Source organism: Trifolium pratense, linkage group LG1 (assembly GCF_020283565.1).
Source record: "Trifolium pratense cultivar HEN17-A07 linkage group LG1, ARS_RC_1.1, whole genome shotgun sequence".
Taxonomy (NCBI): Eukaryota; Viridiplantae; Streptophyta; class Magnoliopsida; order Fabales; family Fabaceae; genus Trifolium; species Trifolium pratense.
The window spans coordinates 1637894-1660866 of record NC_060059.1 but is presented as its reverse complement, the minus strand read 5'-3'; the positions used below and the strand labels follow the sequence as shown (position 1 = coordinate 1660866).

Here is a 22973-nt window from a genome sequence, read left to right as displayed (position 1 = left end):
GAGTTTTAAAAAAAAAAATGTGTGCACACGTAAAAATGTGTTATACTTGTTGGTGTATATAACTTAAATCTTTTAAGTATGAATTTAATTTATATACACGCCCAATGTAAAGTTATTTTATACATACGTTCAATAATATACCAACACATCAATGTATGGTATTTAAAAACGCAAGATGTGTCACATGCATTAGATGCAAACTATGATTAACTAATGATTATTAATACACATAATCCTTTTAAGTACTGTCTACAAAGGGGGGAAATTATAAATTTTAAATTTAAGGGTCAAAATTGTCCAATTATAAAATTTGAAGGACCAAAAATACTATTTTTAAATTTGGAGAGTTCACTTTTACAATTAGATATAAAATTAAGGCCAAAAATACTACCATAAAAACTTGGGGCCCTTATAAACCCCCCATTTTGCTTTTTTCTTTCACTTTAAAATATACCCCATCAGAAGTTAACTACCTTTGTTGACTTGCCTCCAACGTTACCATTTACGACCATATTATTGATGGTACAAAGCAAAAATATGGTCGTAAATTAGGAATAGGGTCTGAGGGAGGGAGATAGAAAAGAAAGTGAGATAGTATTTTGAAAAAAGTATAGAAACCAAAGATATATAAATTTAAAATGGTTAAGAATAATTTCTCCAAGTCACCTAAAACTAAAAAATACAAAACCTGAAAATATTTACTTATATTTAAAACTGGAGTCATTATCAGGAAAAAAAAAACTGGAGAGAATACTTTTCTTGTCACGTGAGTGTGTTATTGGAAAAAGAATATAAAAAGAAGCTTCTTAAAAGCCATGAGAATGTAAGCATGCAAAAACGTTGATGAACATAGCAACCCATAATTTTGCATTATTTTAATGTTTGATACAAAGTTGGAATTATTGCTAGCATTCTGGGTTGGTAAATCACCTTATACATATAAAAATTCTAGAGGGGTAGTAAAATCACCCCACCCCTTCTCAACAGTCAAATAAAATGAATATGGAAAGAAAAACTCTCAAATTTGTGTACCAAATATATTAGATTATGCAAAATCCCTACAAAACTAAGCAAAATAAATAAAACATTTTCATATCAACCAAGGTAAAAATACAGTTGTAGGCCTGAGGAGTAACTGATTCGTTGTTTCATCATCCTCCATCCATGTTTCTTAACTGAATAGTGTGAATCATTGGATAAAACCTGTCCTTGTAAATATACTACTTGTTTGCCACTCTAATCTAACTCCACTTTGATATCACCTGAAAGATTCATTCTATACTGAGAGTTCCCTTATCTGTTCCTATGCATCCCTACTAAAAAGGCCGTAGCCTGGACTTGTTGTATTCGGACCTCGAGTTGTATTCGGACCTCTAGGATTCTTATTGATATCGTCACGGGAAGGCATTGAGTTTCTTGATCCAGGAGGACTATCGATTTTGGGATTAAAATTAATATCTACTGGTGCATGTCTTGGTTGATTCAAATTCGAGGGTGCCCACCTGTTTGAATCTCTTGTCCCTGGCACTGGACCTGGACTTGTATTCGATACCGGGACATGTCTTGGTTGATTCAAATTCGAGGGTGCCCACCTGTTTGAATCTCTTGTCCCTGGCACTGGACCTGGACTTGTATTCGATACCGGGACATGTCTTGGTTGATTCAAATTCGAGGGTGCCCACCTGTTTGAATCTCTTGTCCCTGGTACTGGACCTGGACTTGTATTCGATACCGGGACATGTCTTGGTTGATTCAAATTTGGGGGTGCCCACCTGTTTGAATCTCTTGTCCCTGGCACTGGACCTGGACCTGTATTCGGTGTTGGTTGTTGGAACCTGTTTCTTGGCTCAGCTTTTATGTACCTATTCTCGACCACAGCAGGAGGCACTTGTGGATTAGATTGAACCTTGTTCTCGACACGATGATTACCTTTTTTATACCTATTTTCTAGCACGGTGGAGATTCTGGAACAACCTGATATTCAGGAGAACTCTGATTCTCATATTCAATAGAATCACTAGTATTGGTAGTTAATGGTTCCACATCACCCTCCTCGGCCTTTGCATCCAATTGTGCGGCATCTGTTGATTTTTTCAAACCTTTCTTAGGTGGTCCATATTTAACATGTCTTACTATCATATAAGGTTCTTTTTTTGCCTCATCTGGTGCGAATTCCACAACACAAACATCTTCTATCTGTAAAGAACTTTATGAATGTAGAATGGAAGGATATAAAGAAATGGGAATAAGAAAATAGTAAGTAAAAAATAGGTTCTGATCGAAAATTGCACAAGCCGTCGTACCAGAGCCAAAAGACGAGATAATGAGTCTTTCATGGACTGATCTATCTTGCCTGTTGCCTTGACCTGTTTGAAGTAGTCAAAAAAACAGTCATGATTCATTGACTAACAATGCACCAAACATGGCATCCATGGAAGGAGAAGAAAGGAAAGTATGGAAAGTGTATTACAGTTATACAGCATATTGATTAATGTAAAATAGTACAAATTAAAAAAGTGACTGAAAGATAAAAAGGAGGATTTGATTTCAGATTAAGTCAACTTGGTTGCTGATGATGAACAAAAACTACTAAACGGGGGAAATGCCATATATGGAAAGTGAGTACCTTCACCCGATAACCCTTCTCCATTAACTTTCTAACCATGTCTGATTTCATCTTAAGGTCTTTTGATTCCTGAAAATGTGAATAGCAGAAAATTCAACAAATCAAAATTTCTTTTTACAGGTTTGGGATATATAATTCGGCAAACCACTCAAAATACAGAACACACAAACCAAAGAGATAAAACCAAGAATGTTCGACATTTCTCCCTATAAAATTTAATCTTAACCGGTTAATTACCTTCATTAGGCCACTTGTTTGATTCAAATGGCATTGGTGTCTCCCATTTTTAATTAAGGCACTAAAAGCCTTAGGCTAAATCATGGATGTGAGTACAGAGAAGCTGAAAGTGCACAATAGCTGGCTACAGCCTATATACTATTAAGGAAAGCTTCGGTTAACTAAGGCAGTCCTCCAGAATTTTCGTAACTCAACCCCAGGAGCTAGCTCAAAACGTGAGGAATGTTCAAGTCTTCTAACAATCGATGTGAGATCTCAATACACTCCCAAACGATGAGGATTGGACATCTGAAGTGTGGACAAATATAAGTGGCCCAATAAGAAGACCCTTTCATGTCTAGGACTCAGCACCTAGAGCGTGGATATTACGGATGGGCGAATAACATATCTAGAATAGGGTCCAATACCTAGAATAGGGTCCGGTACTATCTTAGAATTTAGACTACAGCTAACTCAACCTTGAAAGCTAGCTCTAGGGGTTAGGACTACTCGAACATTATAAGGACTTCTTAGCATATATCTCTAGTCGATGTGCAATTCCGACAGCGGGTAAAACTTGAATCCTAGTTTATTTGCAAATGCACAATTCCACATACTTGGTCCCAACCAGACATAGGCCCGGCTCAGCAACAACGTAACAATTGTAAACCTGGTTTAAACAAAACTAAATGCTACAAGACTCGGTTTACAGTAAAAAAAAATTATAAAAAAAAGAAAATTACTAAAATAATTAGGAAATATGCAAAATAAAATAAAGGATCCAGAGAAAGAAATCTTACAGTTTTTTCAGAAATTCGTAATTCCTTAGTTTCCTTTCGCATTGTCATCTCAGACTGTATTTGTCAGAAAACTAATTAAAACACTAAGATTAAATATTTGTCTTTGACAACTCCCTAGACATACCATAACAGCAAAGTGACTAATTTAAAATTTCAAATACCCAGTGATAAATTATATAAGTTTTAATATTTGTCAAAGAAAAAGGGGGATAATAATAATGATGATCAAGAACTTCCAACGCACATGCAATATTGGGTTCTGCTGTAGAATCAGGAAGATGCAAACCTTTAAGCTTCACTTCCTAGTTACTACTTCCTACAATTTTATTATTAAACCATCATTGCCATAAGAAAGCTTGCAGCACCGTAATGTTTTTGGAATAACAAGAAAATAATATGTATTTCACTCGGCATATTCATTTTGTTCTACACTAAAGCTTTTTTTCTGGTCATTTTTCCCAATAGGTCTCTCAAGGATTGCAAACATTTTAGCATGCAATATGAAGCATGCATTCTAACAAGCGAAAAGTGTGCTTTGTACCAGTGGTTGTTAATAAAGATTCATACGTTCAAAATATATATTAACACTGTCGAATCAAAATGACCAGGAGAAAGACTCGGCATTGGTTTAAAACCAAAAGCAGATAAAGATACTTCACAACAACACTTGGTAAAAACTGCATTAATCATAGCATACTACACCTTGCTTTTAGCACGCTCCTTCTCACTTTCTTTCTTCTTGTACAATTCCTTGTGGTAGTCCATGATTTTACAAACAGGTGGATTAGCCTTTCTATCAACCTGCAACGTGAACAAATACTCTCAAAATGAATATCACAAGATATCAGAAGCAAATTTTAATGCTTCAGAGATTTGATAGATATGATTCAAGGGTATATAGCTAACTACAATTCTTAACATATCCCCGATATTAGCTTATTGTAATCGTAGTGAAAATTGTTACTAACACTGTAAGACACGCACACTTTAGTATTTAACCCCAACTTAAGGTTAAAACATAGAAGGATTGAAGCACATATCTATCAAAATGGAACAACTTAGGAATGCAGAAAAAGAGAATTGCTACTTTACAGATATCTCTAAAAAATCTCAAATAACAGGGAAAAAGACATAAAACTTCTATTTACCTCAACTAAATCAAGTTTAAGCGTCTTGGCACGTGCCAGTGCTTCAACCCTTGACACCACTGAGTGTCCTCCTGCATAAAAATATAGAATTAATGGGAAATTCAAAGCTCATTTAAAACTTCATCATCCAATTAAACAATAAATAACACACAAAGTCGATCTTCCAAGTTCATATATTAACTAAACTAATATAGTTCTAAGTGGTACATCTCCGTCCTCCATAACTCGATGGACATCAACCTTTTATTATGAGTTTATTTCTTCATGTAAGAAAGGTGCCAAGCTATATGGAAGTTGAATTCAGTTATTAATGATTTAATTTCGAAGGAGAGAAAATAAAACTATTTGAAAATGGTGAGCAAATGTTGTATCATTATTCATTATCATGAAAATAGCTTGGTAGCTTTGAGTTCTAGAAACTTTCCTTTATAGCATTCCTAGGTTTAAGCACATAAACGGTCTAAAATTAATAGAGTAATAGTAGAGAGCTAACAGATAAAATATAGCAAAACTAAGCAACGAAACCGAAGTTAATTACTCCCTCCGTGGTCTCATTCATATATAAACAAATTATGGACCAAATACATTGATTATTGAATGAACCTAAAAAGTGTAAATTTGCTTATATATGAAACTGGAGGCAGTACATGCATGTTTCGAATTACGGTGGATTTGACAAAATCATTGTGCTAATATGCTTTTGTTGAAGCTAGTTTTTGCCAAAATCATGGTGGCACGCCACCGTGATTCTGTCAAAGTCACCGTCAATCCAAACATGAACTAAAATGTATAGTCATATCTTTACCATCATCCCCCACTAGCCTGATATGTCTAGCTTTGACCTGATCATTCAACCGTGGCCCATCATCATCATCCTCCTCTTTATTGGGCTTTACCTGAAACTGAAATGAAATCCCAAAAAACCATCATCAACTGAACATCATCATCAACATCATACCAAATCTATGTTACCAAACACAAAACCAGAATCAACAACAAAAGGGGACACCCCACATGGATAAACGGATCCATAACTCATCACAATTACTAAAAGTTTGAAAATTTACCTTAGCAGGAACAGCATAAAACCTGACACTATTGAGAAAATTTGAGGGTTTGTCATAGAAAAGCGAATAAGGATTTGGCATCAACATAGGATGAGTTTTAGGGGTAGAATTGGAGAAAGAACCATGAGGAAGAAGAGTGTAACATCTATGAAATTGAAAGTATGCAGTTTTGAACTTAGATTTTTCGATTCGATGCAAAAACGCCATTACCTCAACGAATCAAACGGTTTGATTAACCGTAGCTGAGGTTAGTGTGCTTTTTGACAGACAGAGAAAGAACCAGAGACAACCTCAAACTTTTCGAAGCCACCATTGGTTGTGTTTTTCAATATTTGGGCCTCAAAATTTGGACTAAGATTGAAATTTAAAAAAAAAAAATCTTGTTACACAAGAAAAATACACCCCCTCTATTTTTTTCCTTCTTGAAATTAAATTTGTTTACACAAGAAAAATACACCCCCTCTATTCAATGTGGAAGTTTATTTTAGAAGCTATTGATCTTTGATCCAAGTAATGAAATAATTTGTAATTTAGATCTAAGTATTAAAACATTTCAAAAATTATTTATTTCAAGGTGAAATGTGTTTTTTATTTCCTTAAATACATAAATTTTTATTTTTACTTTCTCTAAAAAAATTCTTCGAACTTTAATCGCTCTAATTTTTTTCTCGTTCTTTACTTTTCTCGCATAACCCTTTATGTAAATTAAACTTCTTAATGTGAACTTTTGTTTCTTTCATGTGATAAAAAAAATTATCTGGTAAAATTTTTGGTTTCTCAATTAGTTTATTTTGTGAGGTAAACTTTCTTCTTGTCCTTTCATTTTTCTCGCATAACTGTTTATGTAAATTGCATTTTCTTATATATGGTAAAAAAAAAAAAAAAAATCAGTACAATGAATAACGTAAGAACGTTTGTATAGTAGATTAGAATGAAATGCACACGACTGAAATTATTACAAGGGATATTTAGGAAAAGTCATCCCTAGCGATGGAAATGAATATTCATGGGGACGAATTAAATGACATGTATGTCTGTTTCGTTGAATAAATATGATAATTATTTCTTATTTGTGCGGATATTCACTAAGTGGATAATTAACAAATATTGAGGTACCCACGAATATTTACAAATATTTATAGATGACATTTTTTTAATAAATCTAATTATTAAAAAAATTGCTTTTTTAAAGATATAAATAATACTATATATTTTTTTGACGAAGGTATAAATAATATTAACACATAATATTAAGACATTTTGCTAAATAATTGTTTTTATCAAATATGAAAAGTTGCTCTAAGCTTAATCTCACCACGTTTCAACTAAGATGGATGGCCTTAAAAATGTTTCTCCAAGCTTAATTTGTAATTTCTTCATCTCATATGTTCATATGTTTTTCTTATCTTCTAACTAAATTTTAAATTATGAAAGATTTTCTCTCCTTGAGAATTGAAATAATAATATTTTTACTCCAAATACTTGACAATTTTTATGAGTGCGCATTGGTGATAGTTTTAAGTTTGAAATTTGCTACTCCGTATTAGTTTTCGGAGCAATAAAGATTTTTTTTTTTAATTTTTTTATAAATCTATAGCTTACATTTTTTATTGTCTTAAGGCAACTTTATTTGCGTAAATAAGGAACCTTGACACCACACAATTTTTGTTTAAGTTTTACCAATGTGAACAAACAAAACAATTCTATTGATATCATTATGTAGGGTACCATTATTTACAACACTAAAAACCTTAGGGCAGACCATGTACACACTATCAAGGATGGAATTAAAATATCTACCACCTGTGTCACCTGTTGTTGGTCACATATTAATTTTCTACAGTCTAAAAAATATTGTAGTTTTGTGAGCATAACTATTAATTACAGTTTTTGTCTCATTATTTTAACTTAGTTATGAAATTAATTTATCTATTTTAAAATCATGTAGCACTTAAAAAAAAGTTAAATTATATATTAAGAAAATTGAAGTTTTAATAAGTCTTCTTGTCATTCCATGTGTATGTCACATCATTTAAAACATGTCAAATCAGGTAGAAAATACGTATGAAGACCAAAATTAAATGATTTTAAATATTAAAACATTAACAAAAATAAAAAAATAAACATAAAAAATTAAAGTATCTTTATTAGTTGTAAAAAAATAATGTATACTATTATAAAAGATACTCCTATATGATTTTCAACATGAGCATTGACCACAAATTAATAAGTATAAAAACCATGTATGTACAACACAAGTATGGATGGCAATTTGATCCATACCCAGTGGGTACCCGCAAAAAATACCCACAACGGGTAGGGTAAAAATCCGCATTTTGGGTATGGGCACGGGTATGGGTAATTACCCGCAAAAATGAACGGGTATGGGTGCGGGTACGGGTACCTTAGTACCCACCCCGCCCCATACCCATATAGTATATATTTATTTATTTTGTTTATATTATTACGTAATAATATATGTATATTAATTTTTAAAAATATAACACTATTAAACTATTACACATTTTTAATAAAAATGTTTATTTATAACATAATGCAAATCGAATGTGAATATGTCAACATATATATGAACTTTAACATGAAGTTAGTAATAGATTTTGTTTATAATTTGTATGAGTTAACATTAAAATCTTTGAATTTTATTAATTTTATTAAAATGATATGATATTTTATAATTGATCGATTTATTTTAGCAAAAATGCGGGTAAATGGGTACGGGTATGGGTACTCAGGTACCCACAGGGTATGGGCACGGGTACAAAGGTTGTTACCCACACGGGTATGGGGATGGGTACTGTAGTACCCTATCCATACCCTACCCATTGTCATCCCTAAACACAAGTGGACCTCCACTTAAAATAAAATGCAGTACAAGTATAAGCTAAGACTAGATACATTGCTTTATCATTATAACTTATAAGCCAAGACATGACTGTGTGAGTTGAAGAGCTTGATCCACATTTTACATTTCCATTTCCATTACTGTGCCGGTGATGACATGAAACCTCAACTAACCTTTGCATTATATATTTCATGCTCAACACAACAGTAGATGAAACCTTCAACCCCAAAAGTTTCAATCTTCAGCAATCTATATATATAAATCCTAGATAGTTGTCCAATTGACTATCTAAACCCTAATCCACATCACCCACTTAAACCAATGAAAACCTTTCATTTAGCCATATCACCCACTTACATTCATTTAATGTGTGGTACTAAATGTTATTATTTTATTTTATTATTATTATTATTATTATTATTATTATTCTTTTGGGTTACTATTCATTTTAATTTTTTTTCTTCATTTTATTATTTTGTGTATTTTATTATTTTTGGTTCATAATAGGTAATGCTTTTGCTAATAATCTTTTGTTCAATCTTTGTGTATATAATTAGTTGGTCGATTGTCAAGACTATTTACTGATGATTTTGGTACGCAAATTCATCGTCACATTCTTTTGATTGATCCAAATAAAAATCAATTTGAAGTGTTAATAAAAAAAAATAGATAAAATAAAATTTACTGATGGTTTGTATGCTGTTCATGATTTTTATCATATTCAGTTTTGAGTACGCGGTTAAGTTGGTTTGTCTTTGCCTCAATATGTTTCAAATAAATATAAATGACCGATTTGATAATGAAGTAGTTTATCCAACTCAGAATCCACCAATGAAATTTATAATAAAAAAAAAAACTTTTTATGTTCCAACATCAATTGTTTTTCAATGGTCAATTATATGTTGGTATTTCTAGAGATATTTTAAAGAATGAATTAAAATATTGCTAACCAATGTTAATGAAGAATATACCAAGATGACTTCAAATGTAGTGTATAACTAATTTTTTTTAAATGTATAAACACATATTTTATATCTATATCATATTTAGATAACTTCTATATTGTTACTATTATTTTGATAATACTTATTTTTCAATTTTAGATTTACTACCTATACAAATAATTTTTTTATGTTATAGTATAAAACAACACATAAAACCCGTGCGATAATTTTTTATGTTATAGTATAAAACAACGCATAAAACTCGTGCATCGCACGGGTAATTGTCTAGTTAGTTACTATAGTACCTTTGTCAAAAAAAAAATATAAATAGTTTGATAACATAACATAATAACACTATACATTGACCATGATGTGTATTTATGTCCATATACTATGGTTAAGCGCGTCACTGATGATGTGGCTTTGACAAAGCTATTAGAACTTTGAAGATTCCAAAATATATATGTACTCAAAACCAAAAAAAAAAAAAACATATACTCCTATATATATATATATATATATATATATATATATATATATATATATATATATATGTACTCTCATTTGGTTAATCAAGTAATTTTATTACTATTATATATATGCACATTGTGTTCAATATCTAGTAGTTAGAGATTTGATTAGTATGTATGTTCTAGCCTCAAACATCATTAGTTCCAATGTAACTAAAAAAAAAAAAATTATGTTTGAATACATTTATATAAAATTGAGTTAAACAATAAATTTAAGTATACACATTAATTTTAAAATGAAAAGGTCCGAGAATAAATTATAGAGGAAAAGTAAATTATACTTTAGTGAAACAAAATGTATGCCCGAGAATCAATTTTTGGCACCTCTAAAAGTGGAACTAAAAGAAGAAACTTTCTCACTAATACTTACTCTCTAATTAGTTGAAATTAATGTGAGTCTTTCGTTTTAAAAATACTATGTCTCACATAAAGTGATGAAAGAGTGTTGAAAAGAGAGTATCATTAGCTAATTGTGGAACCAAACATATATTAATGTTGCTGGAGTTAATATGAACTAAAACATACACTAAAATAGGCTATAGCCGAAAAGAATCAGCTCACTCAATTTTATCCAACTTGAGAGATTAATCTATATTCTTAAATACAACCTAGCTATACTAATTTACATCGAAAATATCCATTATTTAAAAGCACTTAGATGAGATGATGTATGTCTCTTTTAGCTTAATCAATGTTCTGGGTTTAATCTTTGGCTTGCAGTGTTAAAACTCTTAGAGAGAGTTTGCCGCCTATTGGGTCCCAAAAGATTCGAGAGATTAGTCTTTGCAGTTGCGCGTAGAAGATATCTGATTTACGGAAAAGGAAAAAATTCCATTCATGTTTCAAAGCACCACCCAACAAAATTTCCCATCTCTACTCTCTATTCATGTGTTATTCTATTAATTTACGTGGCACACTTGAGAATGCAGAATGCTAGCTCAACAACGATATATATCAAGTCACTCACTCAACTCAATCCAAGATTGCCAATAATGTTGGACATGGTATATAAATGAGGTTCTAGTTTGATTCAAATTTCATATTGTCTCTATTGTATACCAAAAATCCAATACCAATAATAATGCTGGAATTGTGCTGTATACTTTTAATTAATAATAATAACAATAACGCATTGCCCCACATTTTCAGGTCTGCATGATTTTTGTAGCTACTTGCTAGCCTGGGTTGGTTGGTTTCACTCGTGCAACAAAATGACAATATTCAATCCGTGAGTGCCTTATGAGATTATTGGGTTGTCACTGTGACACATTAATTCATTTTTTATATATTATGTTATGTTAGGTATATGCTATATATATTTCAATTTAATTTCCTATGGCTTTCACTATCATTCTGATATCCATCGATTCCATTCATGCGCCATGACATATATATGCCGATCAATGCTGAAAAATATAACATAAGATAAACCGTAGAATTATATTATAATATTATTAGAACATAATGCATGTACATTTTCTGGGGAAGGTTTTATTTTGGTTCCATCTTTTGAAATTATGATTGGGTCGTTACATAATTCCCGGGAGTTTATTTGTCTACATTTGACTATGGAAAAAGTAAGCTTCCTGGAAGGGACGGTAGTTTACTTTGATTTTGATTGAAAGAATAAAAATATCATCTAAATTGGACACAAGTTAGATAGATTATACACGGTAATGTTCATGAAAATGTTACCATGTATGGTTAATAAAGAGGTTAAATTGAAGTCAACACAAAAATCAACATTTTGATGTAAGGTATGATGTAACTAAGGTATATTATCGATCGACGATGGGTATCCGCCAAAAGATGAAAGAATTTGAATAAGATAGACCGACAAAAATCATATTTAAATCAAAAAAACTATAAAAGAGAACTAGACCGAAAATTAAAGAAGAATGGAATTTCGAGAAGGTCGAGGTGCATTCGCTTAGATGAAGTTTTTTTTTCAATTTATTTGTTCCACGAGAAAACAAATAAGAGGTTTTCGATAGATGTATATAATAGTCTAATACTTGTGCCTCTGCATATACTCAATACATATTGTTAATGTTACAATTAACTTTTTTAATTTTCAAAATTCTTACAATATGATCTTATAATTAGAGACAAGTGTAGTATAAATAATTCATTCAAAAAAGAAAAAGGAAATAAATTTAAAGGATTGAGCAGAAAAATGAGTCAACTTAAACGAATACGAGTAATTGAGTGAAATTTTGTCATTAATCAATCAGTTGCATGTCATTAACCACACTACATGTGATTATTAGTCGAATGTGAAAACAAAAATTAATTTTGTAAATAAATAAATTTTCTAGTCTATCCAAAGAAGTCATCCTATTGTTAAATTTTGGATTTATATTCTACTTCATCCACTTAATGAGGGGATGGGGCAATATGCCATGGACTAGCCCCAAGATAATCGAGTTGAGATTCTCTCCATTTTGTATTTTTTTAATTTTTATTATTAATATATAGTTTTGGAAATATAAATTTAAAAGTGTGACATTAAATGAGTCTCTTTTATACTCCCCAAAATATTAAAAAACTTTGATAATAAAAAAAATGAAAATCATAGGAAATTGAGAGGATCCTCACTCAAATGATCAACGATATGGGAATGTTCAATGAATAATGCTAGCAACACACTCTTTAACAAACACACTCCAACACACTTTCTTTTATTGGTTGAAATTCACATGGGTCCCATAAAAAAATGTGGACCCATATAAATTTTATGGGACCCATATAAATTTTAACCAATAGAAGAGAATGTGTTAGAGTGTGTTTGTTAAAGAGTGTGTTGCTATCACTCCACAATTCTCAATTGCTCACGTTAATGGTTCAAGGACATAAAGTATATACCCTATGAGCTTATATCATATGTCCACCAAGCTAAGTAGTTAAAATTAACCATTTTTATCGTAGTGTTCCAACTTTCTTATGTTTTGGAATTTGAATTGTAATATGGAGCCGCACTTTGCAGGCATTTCCTGAACATAGTTTGGAAAGGTTTATTATCCTTCATATTTTTAAGGAAATAAACAGGACAATTTATGTTGTATTACGTTTGATTCTAAATTGAGACCGAACAAAATGTAGGTTAAGGAATTGAACAAATATTGAATTTCTTGTCAACAATTAAATCACATGACAATTTTTTGTCTTAAATACAAGTTATCGAAAATACCAAAATAATTATTTGTCCATCAAACATCTTAGGCTTTAATGCAGTTTTGATCCCCTATTTTGAAAAATCTGAACTTTTGATCCCCCTATTTTAAAACTCAGCACTTTTGATCCCCCTATTTTAGTTTTTTGTTAGTTTTAGTCTCCCACCTCAATTTGGTCAAACTTTTGTTAATGTGCCATGCTCACTGATGACGTGGCATTGTACATGTGGACAACTTGCTATGATGTTGTCAGAAAAATTGGTGACACACAATATTTGACCTATAGAGATGCATGTTTTGCAATGGGATTTGATGACGTTAGTCATTACATGGAAATAAAGACCATTTTCAAGTATTTTTAGAGGTTTTTGACCTAAATCATGAAGAATGAAACATTGATTTGAAGCTACATGCGAAGAAAGATAGCAAATGAAAATTGGTGAATTGTATAGTATTTTTACGCCTAAAACGGAATTATTTCCGCCTGGGGCGGAAATTTCACTGAAGAACCAAGATTGCTCACTGTTTTGCCGTTTCAGGCGGAAAAAGCTGTGCCTGAAACGTAATTCTTTACGCCTGAGGCGGAAATTCTGTGCCTCAGGCGGAAAACGTTACTTTTGATCATTTTTATAAAAAGGAAACATCAGATCTGGATCAGGATCAAATTGGAAACACTGAGAACAGCATTTGGAGCGATTTTGGAGGATCAAGAGCGACCAAGCAAGGATTCAAGTGTGGAAACACATCAAGATTCTTCTTGTAATTATGCTTTCTTTCATTTTATTTGATGTAATTTCTGAATTTGCAATGTCTAGCTAAATTCTCATGATTGGTCCTTAGGTGATTCTAATTACTTTTGATTTTGAACTATGTGATTGTCATATGATATGATTAATGAATTACGAAGTTAGTTTCTATTGATTGTTCTTTGTGCTTAATGCTTTGTATGAATTCGCGACTTATATGATGATTGCAATGATTTGTTTTACTATGACGATAGGAATAAATCATCGATCTAGGAACGATTGATCAATTAATTTTCACTTAAGAAATTTTGGATTGTTAATTGAGATTAAGAGATTAAAGTTTTTCTTCCTCACATGATCATAGGTCTTACTAAGAAATTAGGGATTGATGATCATGAGAGAGGATTATGTTACCAAGACATTGGGCATAATCAATTATGTTTTTAATCAAATCATGAAACTAATTTGACTAATTCGTTATCATACATGACATTACCAGGAGAAATAGTAATTAGATGACCCAAAAAGGACCAATCGCTTTTCTTACATCAATCTAAACACCAAAGCAATTCCAAAGTTTAAAAATTTGAACTTGAAACCAAACAAGAACCCCCTTTTACAATTTATGTCAATTTACATGAGTATGTCTTCAATTTACAATTGATTTACAACAATCCCTGCGGAGAGAACGATTTTATTATACTACTTGACGGCTATTTAGTACACTTGCTAAATTTTCATCAAGTTTTTGGCGCCGTTGCCGGGGATTGTTGATTAAATCAACAAGGCAATTGAGTCATACTTTGAAATTTTATTGTTTTATTGATTAAGTTTTTGTTTATTTTAATTATAAATATATATATACAAAAAAATAAGTTCTGAATTTTATTTTCATATTCATTCTTGTGTAGTGCAGTTGCTTCTTAAGGTATTTTCTGATTGTTTATGCAAGGTAGGAGAGTAGCAAGAGAACTTGTCTTTGATCCTGAAATAGAGAAAACAGCTAAAGCAAACAGGAAAGCAGTTCGGTTAGCCCGAGAGGCTGCCCGGTTAGCAGGTGTTGCACAAGAAAGTAGTGAAGAAGCGGTTTCTAGTCCAAACACATCGGACAACGAAGCCAACATCATGGCTGAAAATCCACCACCACCTCCACCAGTTGTGCCTGAGAGGATGTTAGGTGACTATGGGCAAAGAAACAATGGAGAGCTTGCCAATCTGGGTTTCCAACCGAGAAATCATGTGTCATTTGATATCAAGAATTCAGTGCTCAGCGCCCTCAAAGAGAATCAATACTCAGGGGCAGAAACACAATGTCCAAATCTGCACCTGGAGCATTTCTATGAAGCTTGTGACTATACAGACCCACCAGGAGTATCTGAATCAGATAAAAGATTAAGGCTTTTCAAGTACTCGTTAACTGGAAGAGCTAAAGACTGGTTGGACACAATACCACCTAACACCATCAATACTTGGCAAGAGCTAGAGATGAAGTTCATGGATAGGTACTTCCCAATTCATAAGTATCTTGAAAGAAGAGCTGACATTACAAACTTTGAGCAAGGAGACTCCGAAACATTGTATGATGCCTGGGAAAGATTCAAACTGAGCCTGAAGAAGTGTCCTAAGCATGGGCTTGATAGTCATACTCAAATGCAACATTTCACACAAGGATTGAGAGCTCAAACTAGAATGTTTCTAGATGCATCGGCAGGTGGATCCTTGAAAAATAAAAATCAAACTCAAGCTAGAGAGTTGGTGGAATCCATGGCTCAAAATGAGTACAGAGTTGAAAATGATCGTGGTGCAAAGAAGAAGGCAGGCATGATAGAGCTTGATACTCAAACTGCTCTTTTGGCCCAATCTACATTGATGAATTCTCAAATGGCAGCTGTGTTGAAACACCTCACTAGCACTCCTAATGCCCAAATGCCAGTCATGGCAGCTAATGAAGTGAAATGTGATTTTTGTGGACAAGGGCATGCTAATGGCCAATGTTTTCCTGAAGGGTCAGAAGAGGCAAAGTACCTAGCCAACTTCAAAAGGAACAACCCAAAGTATGATCCATATTCAAACACTTATAACCCAGGTTGGAGAGATCATCCAAACTTTGGTTGGGGAGGAAATCAAAACTCAAATCAATCTCAACAACAATCTTCTTCACAAAACTCTCAACAAAGGAGACCTTCTCAATTAGAGGATACACTTACTCAATTCATAAAGGTTACTCAAGGGAACTTCGAAGCTATGAAGGTTAGCCAAGATCAAATGAAAACCAACCAAGATATTGCCAACAAGAATCATGAAGCTTCAATTAAGAACTTGGAAACTCAAGTTGGGCAATTGTCAAGGCAATTCGCGGCTACTCAAAATAATGGTTTTGAAGGTTCTACAAAGGATAATCCGAGGAATGAAAGTTGCAAGGCGATTAATTTGAGAAATAGAGTGGTTCCTTCACCTGAGATTGTAACGAAGAAAAAGAGTGAGTCTAGTGTTGAGGGAGTGAAAGAAAAAAATAATGTTGAGGGAGAAGTTGAAAATGAGAATGAGGGAGAAGTTGAGAATGAGTTGGAGAAAATGATTGAGATTGAGAAAGAGGAGTTAGTTGAAGATGAGAAAGAGAAAAAAATTGAAAAAGAGAATGATGAGAAGTTAGTTGAAAAGAGAGGCAAGGGTGTAGAGGAGAAAGAAAATTCTGTCCATGCTAAATTGCCATATCCGCGCAAGAAGAAGGCAAAGGCTAATGATCACCAACAATTCAAAAAGTTTATGAAGATGCTTCATGATCTCCAAATTAACATTCCTTTTGCTGAAGTGTTGGAACAGATGCCTGTTTATGCCAAATTCATGAAAGAACTTATGACAAAGAAGCGGAAACCTCTTGACGATGATACAGTGGAGATGACAGAGGAATGTAGTGCCATAATCCAAAAGAAACTTCCTCAAAAGAAGAAGGATCCTGGAAGCTTTACAATACCATGTTCAATAGGTAACATCTCCGTTGGTCGAGCTCTATGTGATTTAGGAGCTAGCATCAACCTAATGCCATTGTCAATGATGAAGAAGATACCCGGAGCTGTTGCAAAACCCACAAAGATGCAGCTCTCTTTAGCTGATCGTTCTATTGTACATCCTTACGGAGTACTTCATGATGTGTTGGTAAGAGTTGCGGAGTTTGTTTTTCCGGCGGATTTCGTCATCCTTGATATGGAAGATGATGCAGATGTAGAACCGTTGTTGTTGGGTAGACCATTCTTAGCTACCGGAAGAGCATTGATTGATGTTGAGATGGGAGAACTTATGTTGAGAACACATGGGGAACAAGTCATGTTTAACGTGTTCAAAGCTATGAAACACCATGATGATGAGCCACAATGTTACAAGGTTGATGTGATTGAAGAAGTGGTAGAAGATGTCTTAGTGGAAGAAACACCATCCTTACCTTTAGAAAGAGTAATTGTTAATTCCATCGATGATTTGGAAGAGGAATGGGACAAGGAGATTGAAATTTGTCTCCGTCAACTTGAATCATGTAAAGAAGAAGAAGCACAAAAAGATTTTGAAAATGTGTATGCTGTGGAAGAGAAAGTTAGTGGTAAGGAGGACTTAAAAGTTACTATTCCGGAGTTGAAAGAGCTCCCCCCTCACTTAAAATATGTTTTCTTAGGAGAAGATGCTTCACAACCGGCAATCATAAGCAGCAGGTTGAGTTCTTTGGAAGCAGAGAAGCTAACTAGAGTCTTGCGAGAAAATAAAGAAGCCATGGGTTGGAGCATCTCTGATTTGAAAGGGATTAGTCCCGGATTCTGTATGCATAAAATAAAAATGGAAGATGAATACAAACCTGTGGTGCAACCTCAAAGAAGACTAAATCCAACCATGAAAGAAGTGGTGAAGAAAGAGGTTCTTAAACTTCTAGAAGCTGGTATGATTTATCCAATCTCGGATAGTGCGTGGGTTAGTCCTGTCCATGTGGTCCCGAAAAAAGGTGGTATGACAGTTGTGAGAAACGAAAAAAATGAACTGATACCCACTCGCACCGTCACTGGGTGGCGGATGTGTATAGACTACAGGCGGTTGAACTCGGCAACAAGAAAAGATCACTTCCCTCTTCCATTCATGGACCAAATGTTGGAAAGGCTTGCAGGGCAGGCCTATTATTGCTTTTTGGATGGATATTCTGGGTACAATCAGATTGTGGTAGACCCAGAGGATCAGGAGAAAACAGCTTTTACTTGTCCTTTTGGAGTGTTTGCTTACCGGAAGATGCCTTTCGGGTTGTGCAACGCACCGGCCACATTCCAGCGGTGTATGCTATCTATTTTTGCTGATATGATGGAGGACACAATCGAGGTATTTATGGATGATTTTTCTGTGTTTGGTAAGTCTTTTGATAAATGTTTAGCCAATTTGAATGCCGTATTGAAGAGATGCATAAGTACCAATTTAGTTTTAAATTGGGAAAAATGTCATTTTATGGTTAAAGAAGGTATTGTGCTTGGACACAAAATCTCTTCAAAGGGCATTCAAGTTGACCAAGCAAAGATAGAGGTTATTAAGGAATTGCCCCCTCCCGTTAATGTTAAGGGAGTGAGAAGTTTCTTGGGTCATGCCGGTTTCTATCGGCGTTTCATCAAAGACTTTTCGAAAATAGCTAAGCCCTTAAGTAACCTCCTTGTGAAGGAAAATGAATTCAAATTTGATGATGAATGTTTGAATGCTTTTGTTGTGATTAAAGAAAAGTTGGTCACCGCGCCCATAATCGTTGCACCTAATTGGGATCTCCCTTTTGAATTAATGTGTGATGCAAGTGATTATGCGGTTGGAGCGGTGCTTGGCCAACGACATGCGAAATTTTTCCATGCTATATATTATGCAAGCAAGGTTTTGAATGAAAACCAAATCAATTATACAACTACTGAAAAAGAGTTGCTTGCAATAGTATTTGCTTTGGAAAAATTTCGCTCTTATCTGATTGGATCGAAAGTTGTTGTTTTTTCAGATCACTCGGCACTTAAGTACCTCCTCACAAAAGGCGACTCAAAGCCTAGACTCTTGAGGTGGGTACTACTTTTGCAGGAATTTGATTTGGAGATTAAAGACAAGAAAGGTGTGGAGAATGTGGTCGCGGACCATTTGTCAAGGTTAGAAAATCCAATGGTGACCACAAAAGAGAAGTGCATTAACGAAGAGTTCCCGGATGAAAAATTGCTGATGGTTTCTAAAAGGCCTTGGTTTGCTGACATGGCTAATTTCAAAGCAGGAAATGAAATCCCGGAGGACTATTCCTATCAGCAAAAGAAGAAATTCTTTAGAGATGCTAACTTCTATTTTTGGGATGATCCATACCTATTTAAGGTGGGGCAAGATGGTTTGATCCGTAGATGTGTTGATGAAGAAGAGGCGCAAAGTATAATGTGGCACTGCCACAGTTCTCCATATGGTGGTCATCACAGTGGTCCACGAACAGCAGCAAAGGTGCTTCAAAGTGGTTTCTTTTGGCCGACACTGTTTGCAGATTGTGTAGAATTTGCTAGAAGATGTGATAATTGCCAGAGGACCGGCAATGTTTCAAAGCGGGATGAGATGCCTCTAAACCAAATGCTCGAAGTAGAACCTTTTGATTGTTGGGGGATTGATTTCATGGGACCTTTTCCATCTTCACGGTCTAACCTTCATATATTGGTGTGTGTAGATTATGTTACAAAATGGGTGGAAGCTATTCCTTGCCAAGCAAATGACTCTCATACCGTGGTCAAGTTTCTTAAAGAAAATATTTTTACTCGGTTTGGGGTTCCTAGAATTCTCATTAGTGATGGAGGCAAACATTTTTGTAACAAATACTTGGAGAATATCTTGGAGAAATACAATGTTAAGCACAAGGTGGCCACTCCATACCATCCTCAGACAAGTGGACAAGTTGAAGTATCTAACCGGCAATTGAAACAAATTCTGGAGAAAACGGTTTCTACTTCAAGAAAAGACTGGTCAATGAAGCTTAATGATACACTTTGGGCTTATAGAACCGCGTTCAAGACACACTTGGGGTTCTCTCCGTACCAACTAGTTTATGGCAAAGCATGTCACCTACCGGTTGAGCTAGAACACAAGGCATATTGGGCTGTGAAATTTTTAAATTTTGATGCAGGTCTTGCGGGTGAGAAAAGATTGCTTAAGCTGAATGAACTTGAAGAATGGCGGATGCAAGCATATGAAAATGCTGTGATTTTTAAAGCAAGAACAAAGAAGTATCACGATAAAGGGCTGGTAAGAAAGGAGTTTAAGAAAGGACAGCAAGTCTTGTTGTTCAATTCTCGTTTAAGGTTATTCCCGGGTAAGCTGATGTCTCGGTGGTCTGGTCCGTTTGTCATTAAGGAAGTTTTTCCACACGGGGCTGTGGAAATTTTTACACCAGGAGAGGAGGAGAAATCTTTCAAAGTAAATGGACAAAGACTCAAGTTTTATAAGGGAGGAGATTTTAATCGCCACAAGGTGGCAGTACTTTTCGAAGACCCTTGAGATTTCGAGACCGTCAAGCTAATGACGCTAAAAGTAGCGCTGCTTGGGAGGCAACCCAAGGTTTTATTTAACCGTAATAGTTTTTCTTTTGATTTTTTGTGTTTTGCAGGTCAAATTGAAAAAAAGAGGAGTGTGAAAAGTGTACAACCAGGAAATTACGTTTGGGGCGGAAAAAATGGAGCCTGGGGCGTAAAAAAATTCTGGAAAATGTGGGTTGTTCTCTGTGTGCCGTTTGGGGCGTAAGAAGTGCCGTTTGGGGCGGAAAAGTTTGAAGAAAAAAACATTGCTCTCTGTTTTGCCGTTTGGGGCGGAAATGTTGGTGTTTGGGGCGTAAAAAAATACTGAAGAAAGTGGCTGTCATTTATTTTTCCGTTTGAGGCGGAAGGGTTTCCGCCTGGGGCGTAAAAAAGTCTGAAAAATGTTGGTTGCCCTCTGTTTTGCCGTTTGGGGCGTAAAATGTGCCGTTTGGGGCGGAAAAGTCACGTTTTAGGCGGAGAAACACATGAAACCCTCATTCTTTCTCTCAAACTTCATCTTCTTCAACAAACCTTATCCTTTCTCTCAAACTTCATCTCCTTCCTCACACAAATTCTCCATTAACCACCATCCAAACCTTCAAACCCAACACAAATCCTTCATTAAAACAACAACCACAACAAATTCACCCATTATCTTTCATCAATTTCATCCTAAATTCTCAAACCCCTCTTGAACCTAAACCTCCCAAATCCTTCAAACTCCATTAAAACAACAACCTCTCTCACACCCATAACACCAAACCCACGAAATTTCTTCCATCCAACTCTATTCTTCAAAACCCATCATCAACAACAACCAATTCTTCAAATTTTTCCAAAACCCAAAATAAAAAAACCCTTCAAAACCCTACACGAAAATTCATCCAAAACCACCATAAATTTTCATCTTTTCCATCAATCACCCATAAACCATTACCCTTCTCAATCTTTACCTTTCTCACCATGAAGAACATATTCAAAAAATCCTCAAAAGACAAGGAAGTTGAAGTTGGGTCTTCAAAATCAAGGTCAAAAGTGGTGAAGAAAAGGAGAGTAGTCCGAACTCCTACACCGTCACCTTCGCCTTCTCCTCCACCATCACCGCCTAGAGAGCAATCACCACCTCCTCCAACGCCGGTTGTGACTGAAATTCCTCGGTCACGTTTTGTTCGTCCAACGGCCTACAATCGGTACCAGACTCTCAAAAGTAAGGACTTCAAACCTGAAAAGCGTCTCACGGATGAAGTGCTAGCATTGCCCTTAATTGAAGCAGAATTCCGCAACAGGCATTGGTATGAGTTTAATTTCTGTCTTCGGTCTGGAAATCGTACTTTAGCATTAGAATTTTTGAGTAATGCATGGCGAGTGAAAAATTCGTCACCACGGATTGCTAAAGTACGCGGGGTAGATGTAGACTACTCCCCGGAAACTATAAATAGGATATTTCATTTTAATGTTCCTGAATTCTGTGTTCTGAATCATCGACGTGAGAATAGGGCAACCATGGCATCAGATAAGCGTGAGGCTCTAAAATCTCAGCTGACTGTACCCGGAAGTGTGTGGGTGAGACCATCCAGACAGCTCCCACCCCAGCGGTTTAAAACCGCTCATTTGTTAGATTTTCCACGGGTTTGGGCTGAATTTTGGATAAATAACGTGGAGCCAAGTGGGAACAATTCTGAGATTCCTATGGATGTAGGGCTAGCACTTCAAGCTATTCTGTTAGGTGAAGACATAGATTTGGGCAAAATTCTGAGTGATGATTTGTCTGCAATGATCCAGAAAGATCCCGGGTCATATAGTCTAACACATCTCTGTTTGATCACTAAACTGTGTCTGGATCAAAATGTTGCTACTTTTGATGATGATCAAATGGAAGAGCCTAGAAAAGTCACTACGGCTTTTATGAGAGATGTGAGAAGAAAAACTTTCGGGAAGACATTCATTCCATTTGCTGATGTGGATGATGTAATGGATTACACGGTGGAGGGAGGAGGTGAAGAAAGGGAGGAGAATGTTGAAAACGTGATGCACCATGAAGTGCCACAGGCTCCGGAGATGGAGGGTTTTCCAGCTCCGCAATTTGATGTGAATGTTCTTGCTGACATGGTGTGGAAAATGGACATGAGCACCCAACAGGGCATTGATATGGCGGACCACTATGACACTTCATCCGCTTTATGGCAAGCATCCATGCGTTACCGGGAGCAAGTCCCGGCATATTTCTATCCGAGATATCCAACAATGCATGATTTTGATGAAGCTCACAATCAAAGAGTTAGGAGCATGGCGGCCACACATGAAATGAACCGTGCTACCTACATTCG

General features: G+C 34.8%; 2 protein-coding genes across 3 annotated transcripts; one reads left to right on the top strand and one right to left on the bottom strand.

Annotated features, from left to right (window-relative positions):
- Nucleotides 1–844: 844 nt before the first annotated feature.
- LOC123921430 (translation initiation factor IF3-1, mitochondrial-like) lies at nt 845–6200 on the bottom strand. Of its 2 annotated transcripts, none has more exons than XM_045973972.1 (8): nt 5858–6200; nt 5596–5692; nt 4791–4861; nt 4345–4443; nt 3643–3696; nt 2627–2695; nt 2304–2366; nt 845–2196 (listed from the first exon to the last, which is right to left on the bottom strand). In XM_045973972.1, the coding sequence occupies exons 1-8, from the start codon at nt 6062–6064 to the stop codon at nt 1948–1950; spliced, it is 909 nt and encodes a 302-aa protein (XP_045829928.1). In that variant the 5' UTR covers nt 6065–6200; the 3' UTR covers nt 845–1947. The 2 variants fall into 2 exon arrangements, with proteins under 2 accessions (XP_045829928.1, XP_045829934.1); XM_045973978.1 differs by having other exon boundaries at nt 845–2206; nt 5858–6172.
- Nucleotides 6201–15058: 8858 nt separating this feature from the next.
- On the top strand, nt 15059–20629 carry LOC123911155. Its single transcript, XM_045962513.1, has one exon. It carries the CDS (start codon nt 15059–15061, stop codon nt 20627–20629), a length of 5571 nt encoding a protein of 1856 aa, XP_045818469.1.
- The last annotated feature ends 2344 nt before the right edge of the window (nt 20630–22973 follow it).

Excerpts from the sequence above, each read along its gene's own strand:
- LOC123921430 (XM_045973972.1), bottom strand. The coding sequence starts at position 6,064 with ATGGCGTTTTTGCATCGAATCGAAAAATCTAAGTTCAAAACTGCATAC. Across the intron at positions 4,862-5,595 it reads CAGGCTAGTGGGGGATGATG|GAGGACACTCAGTGGTGTCA; the intron begins GTAAAGATATGA and ends ATTTTTATGCAG. Across the intron at positions 2,367-2,626 it reads AGAAGGGTTATCGGGTGAAG|GTCAAGGCAACAGGCAAGAT; the intron begins GTACTCACTTTC and ends TACTTCAAACAG.
- LOC123911155 (XM_045962513.1), top strand. The coding sequence starts at position 15,059 with ATGCAAGGTAGGAGAGTAGCAAGAGAACTTGTCTTTGATCCTGAAATA.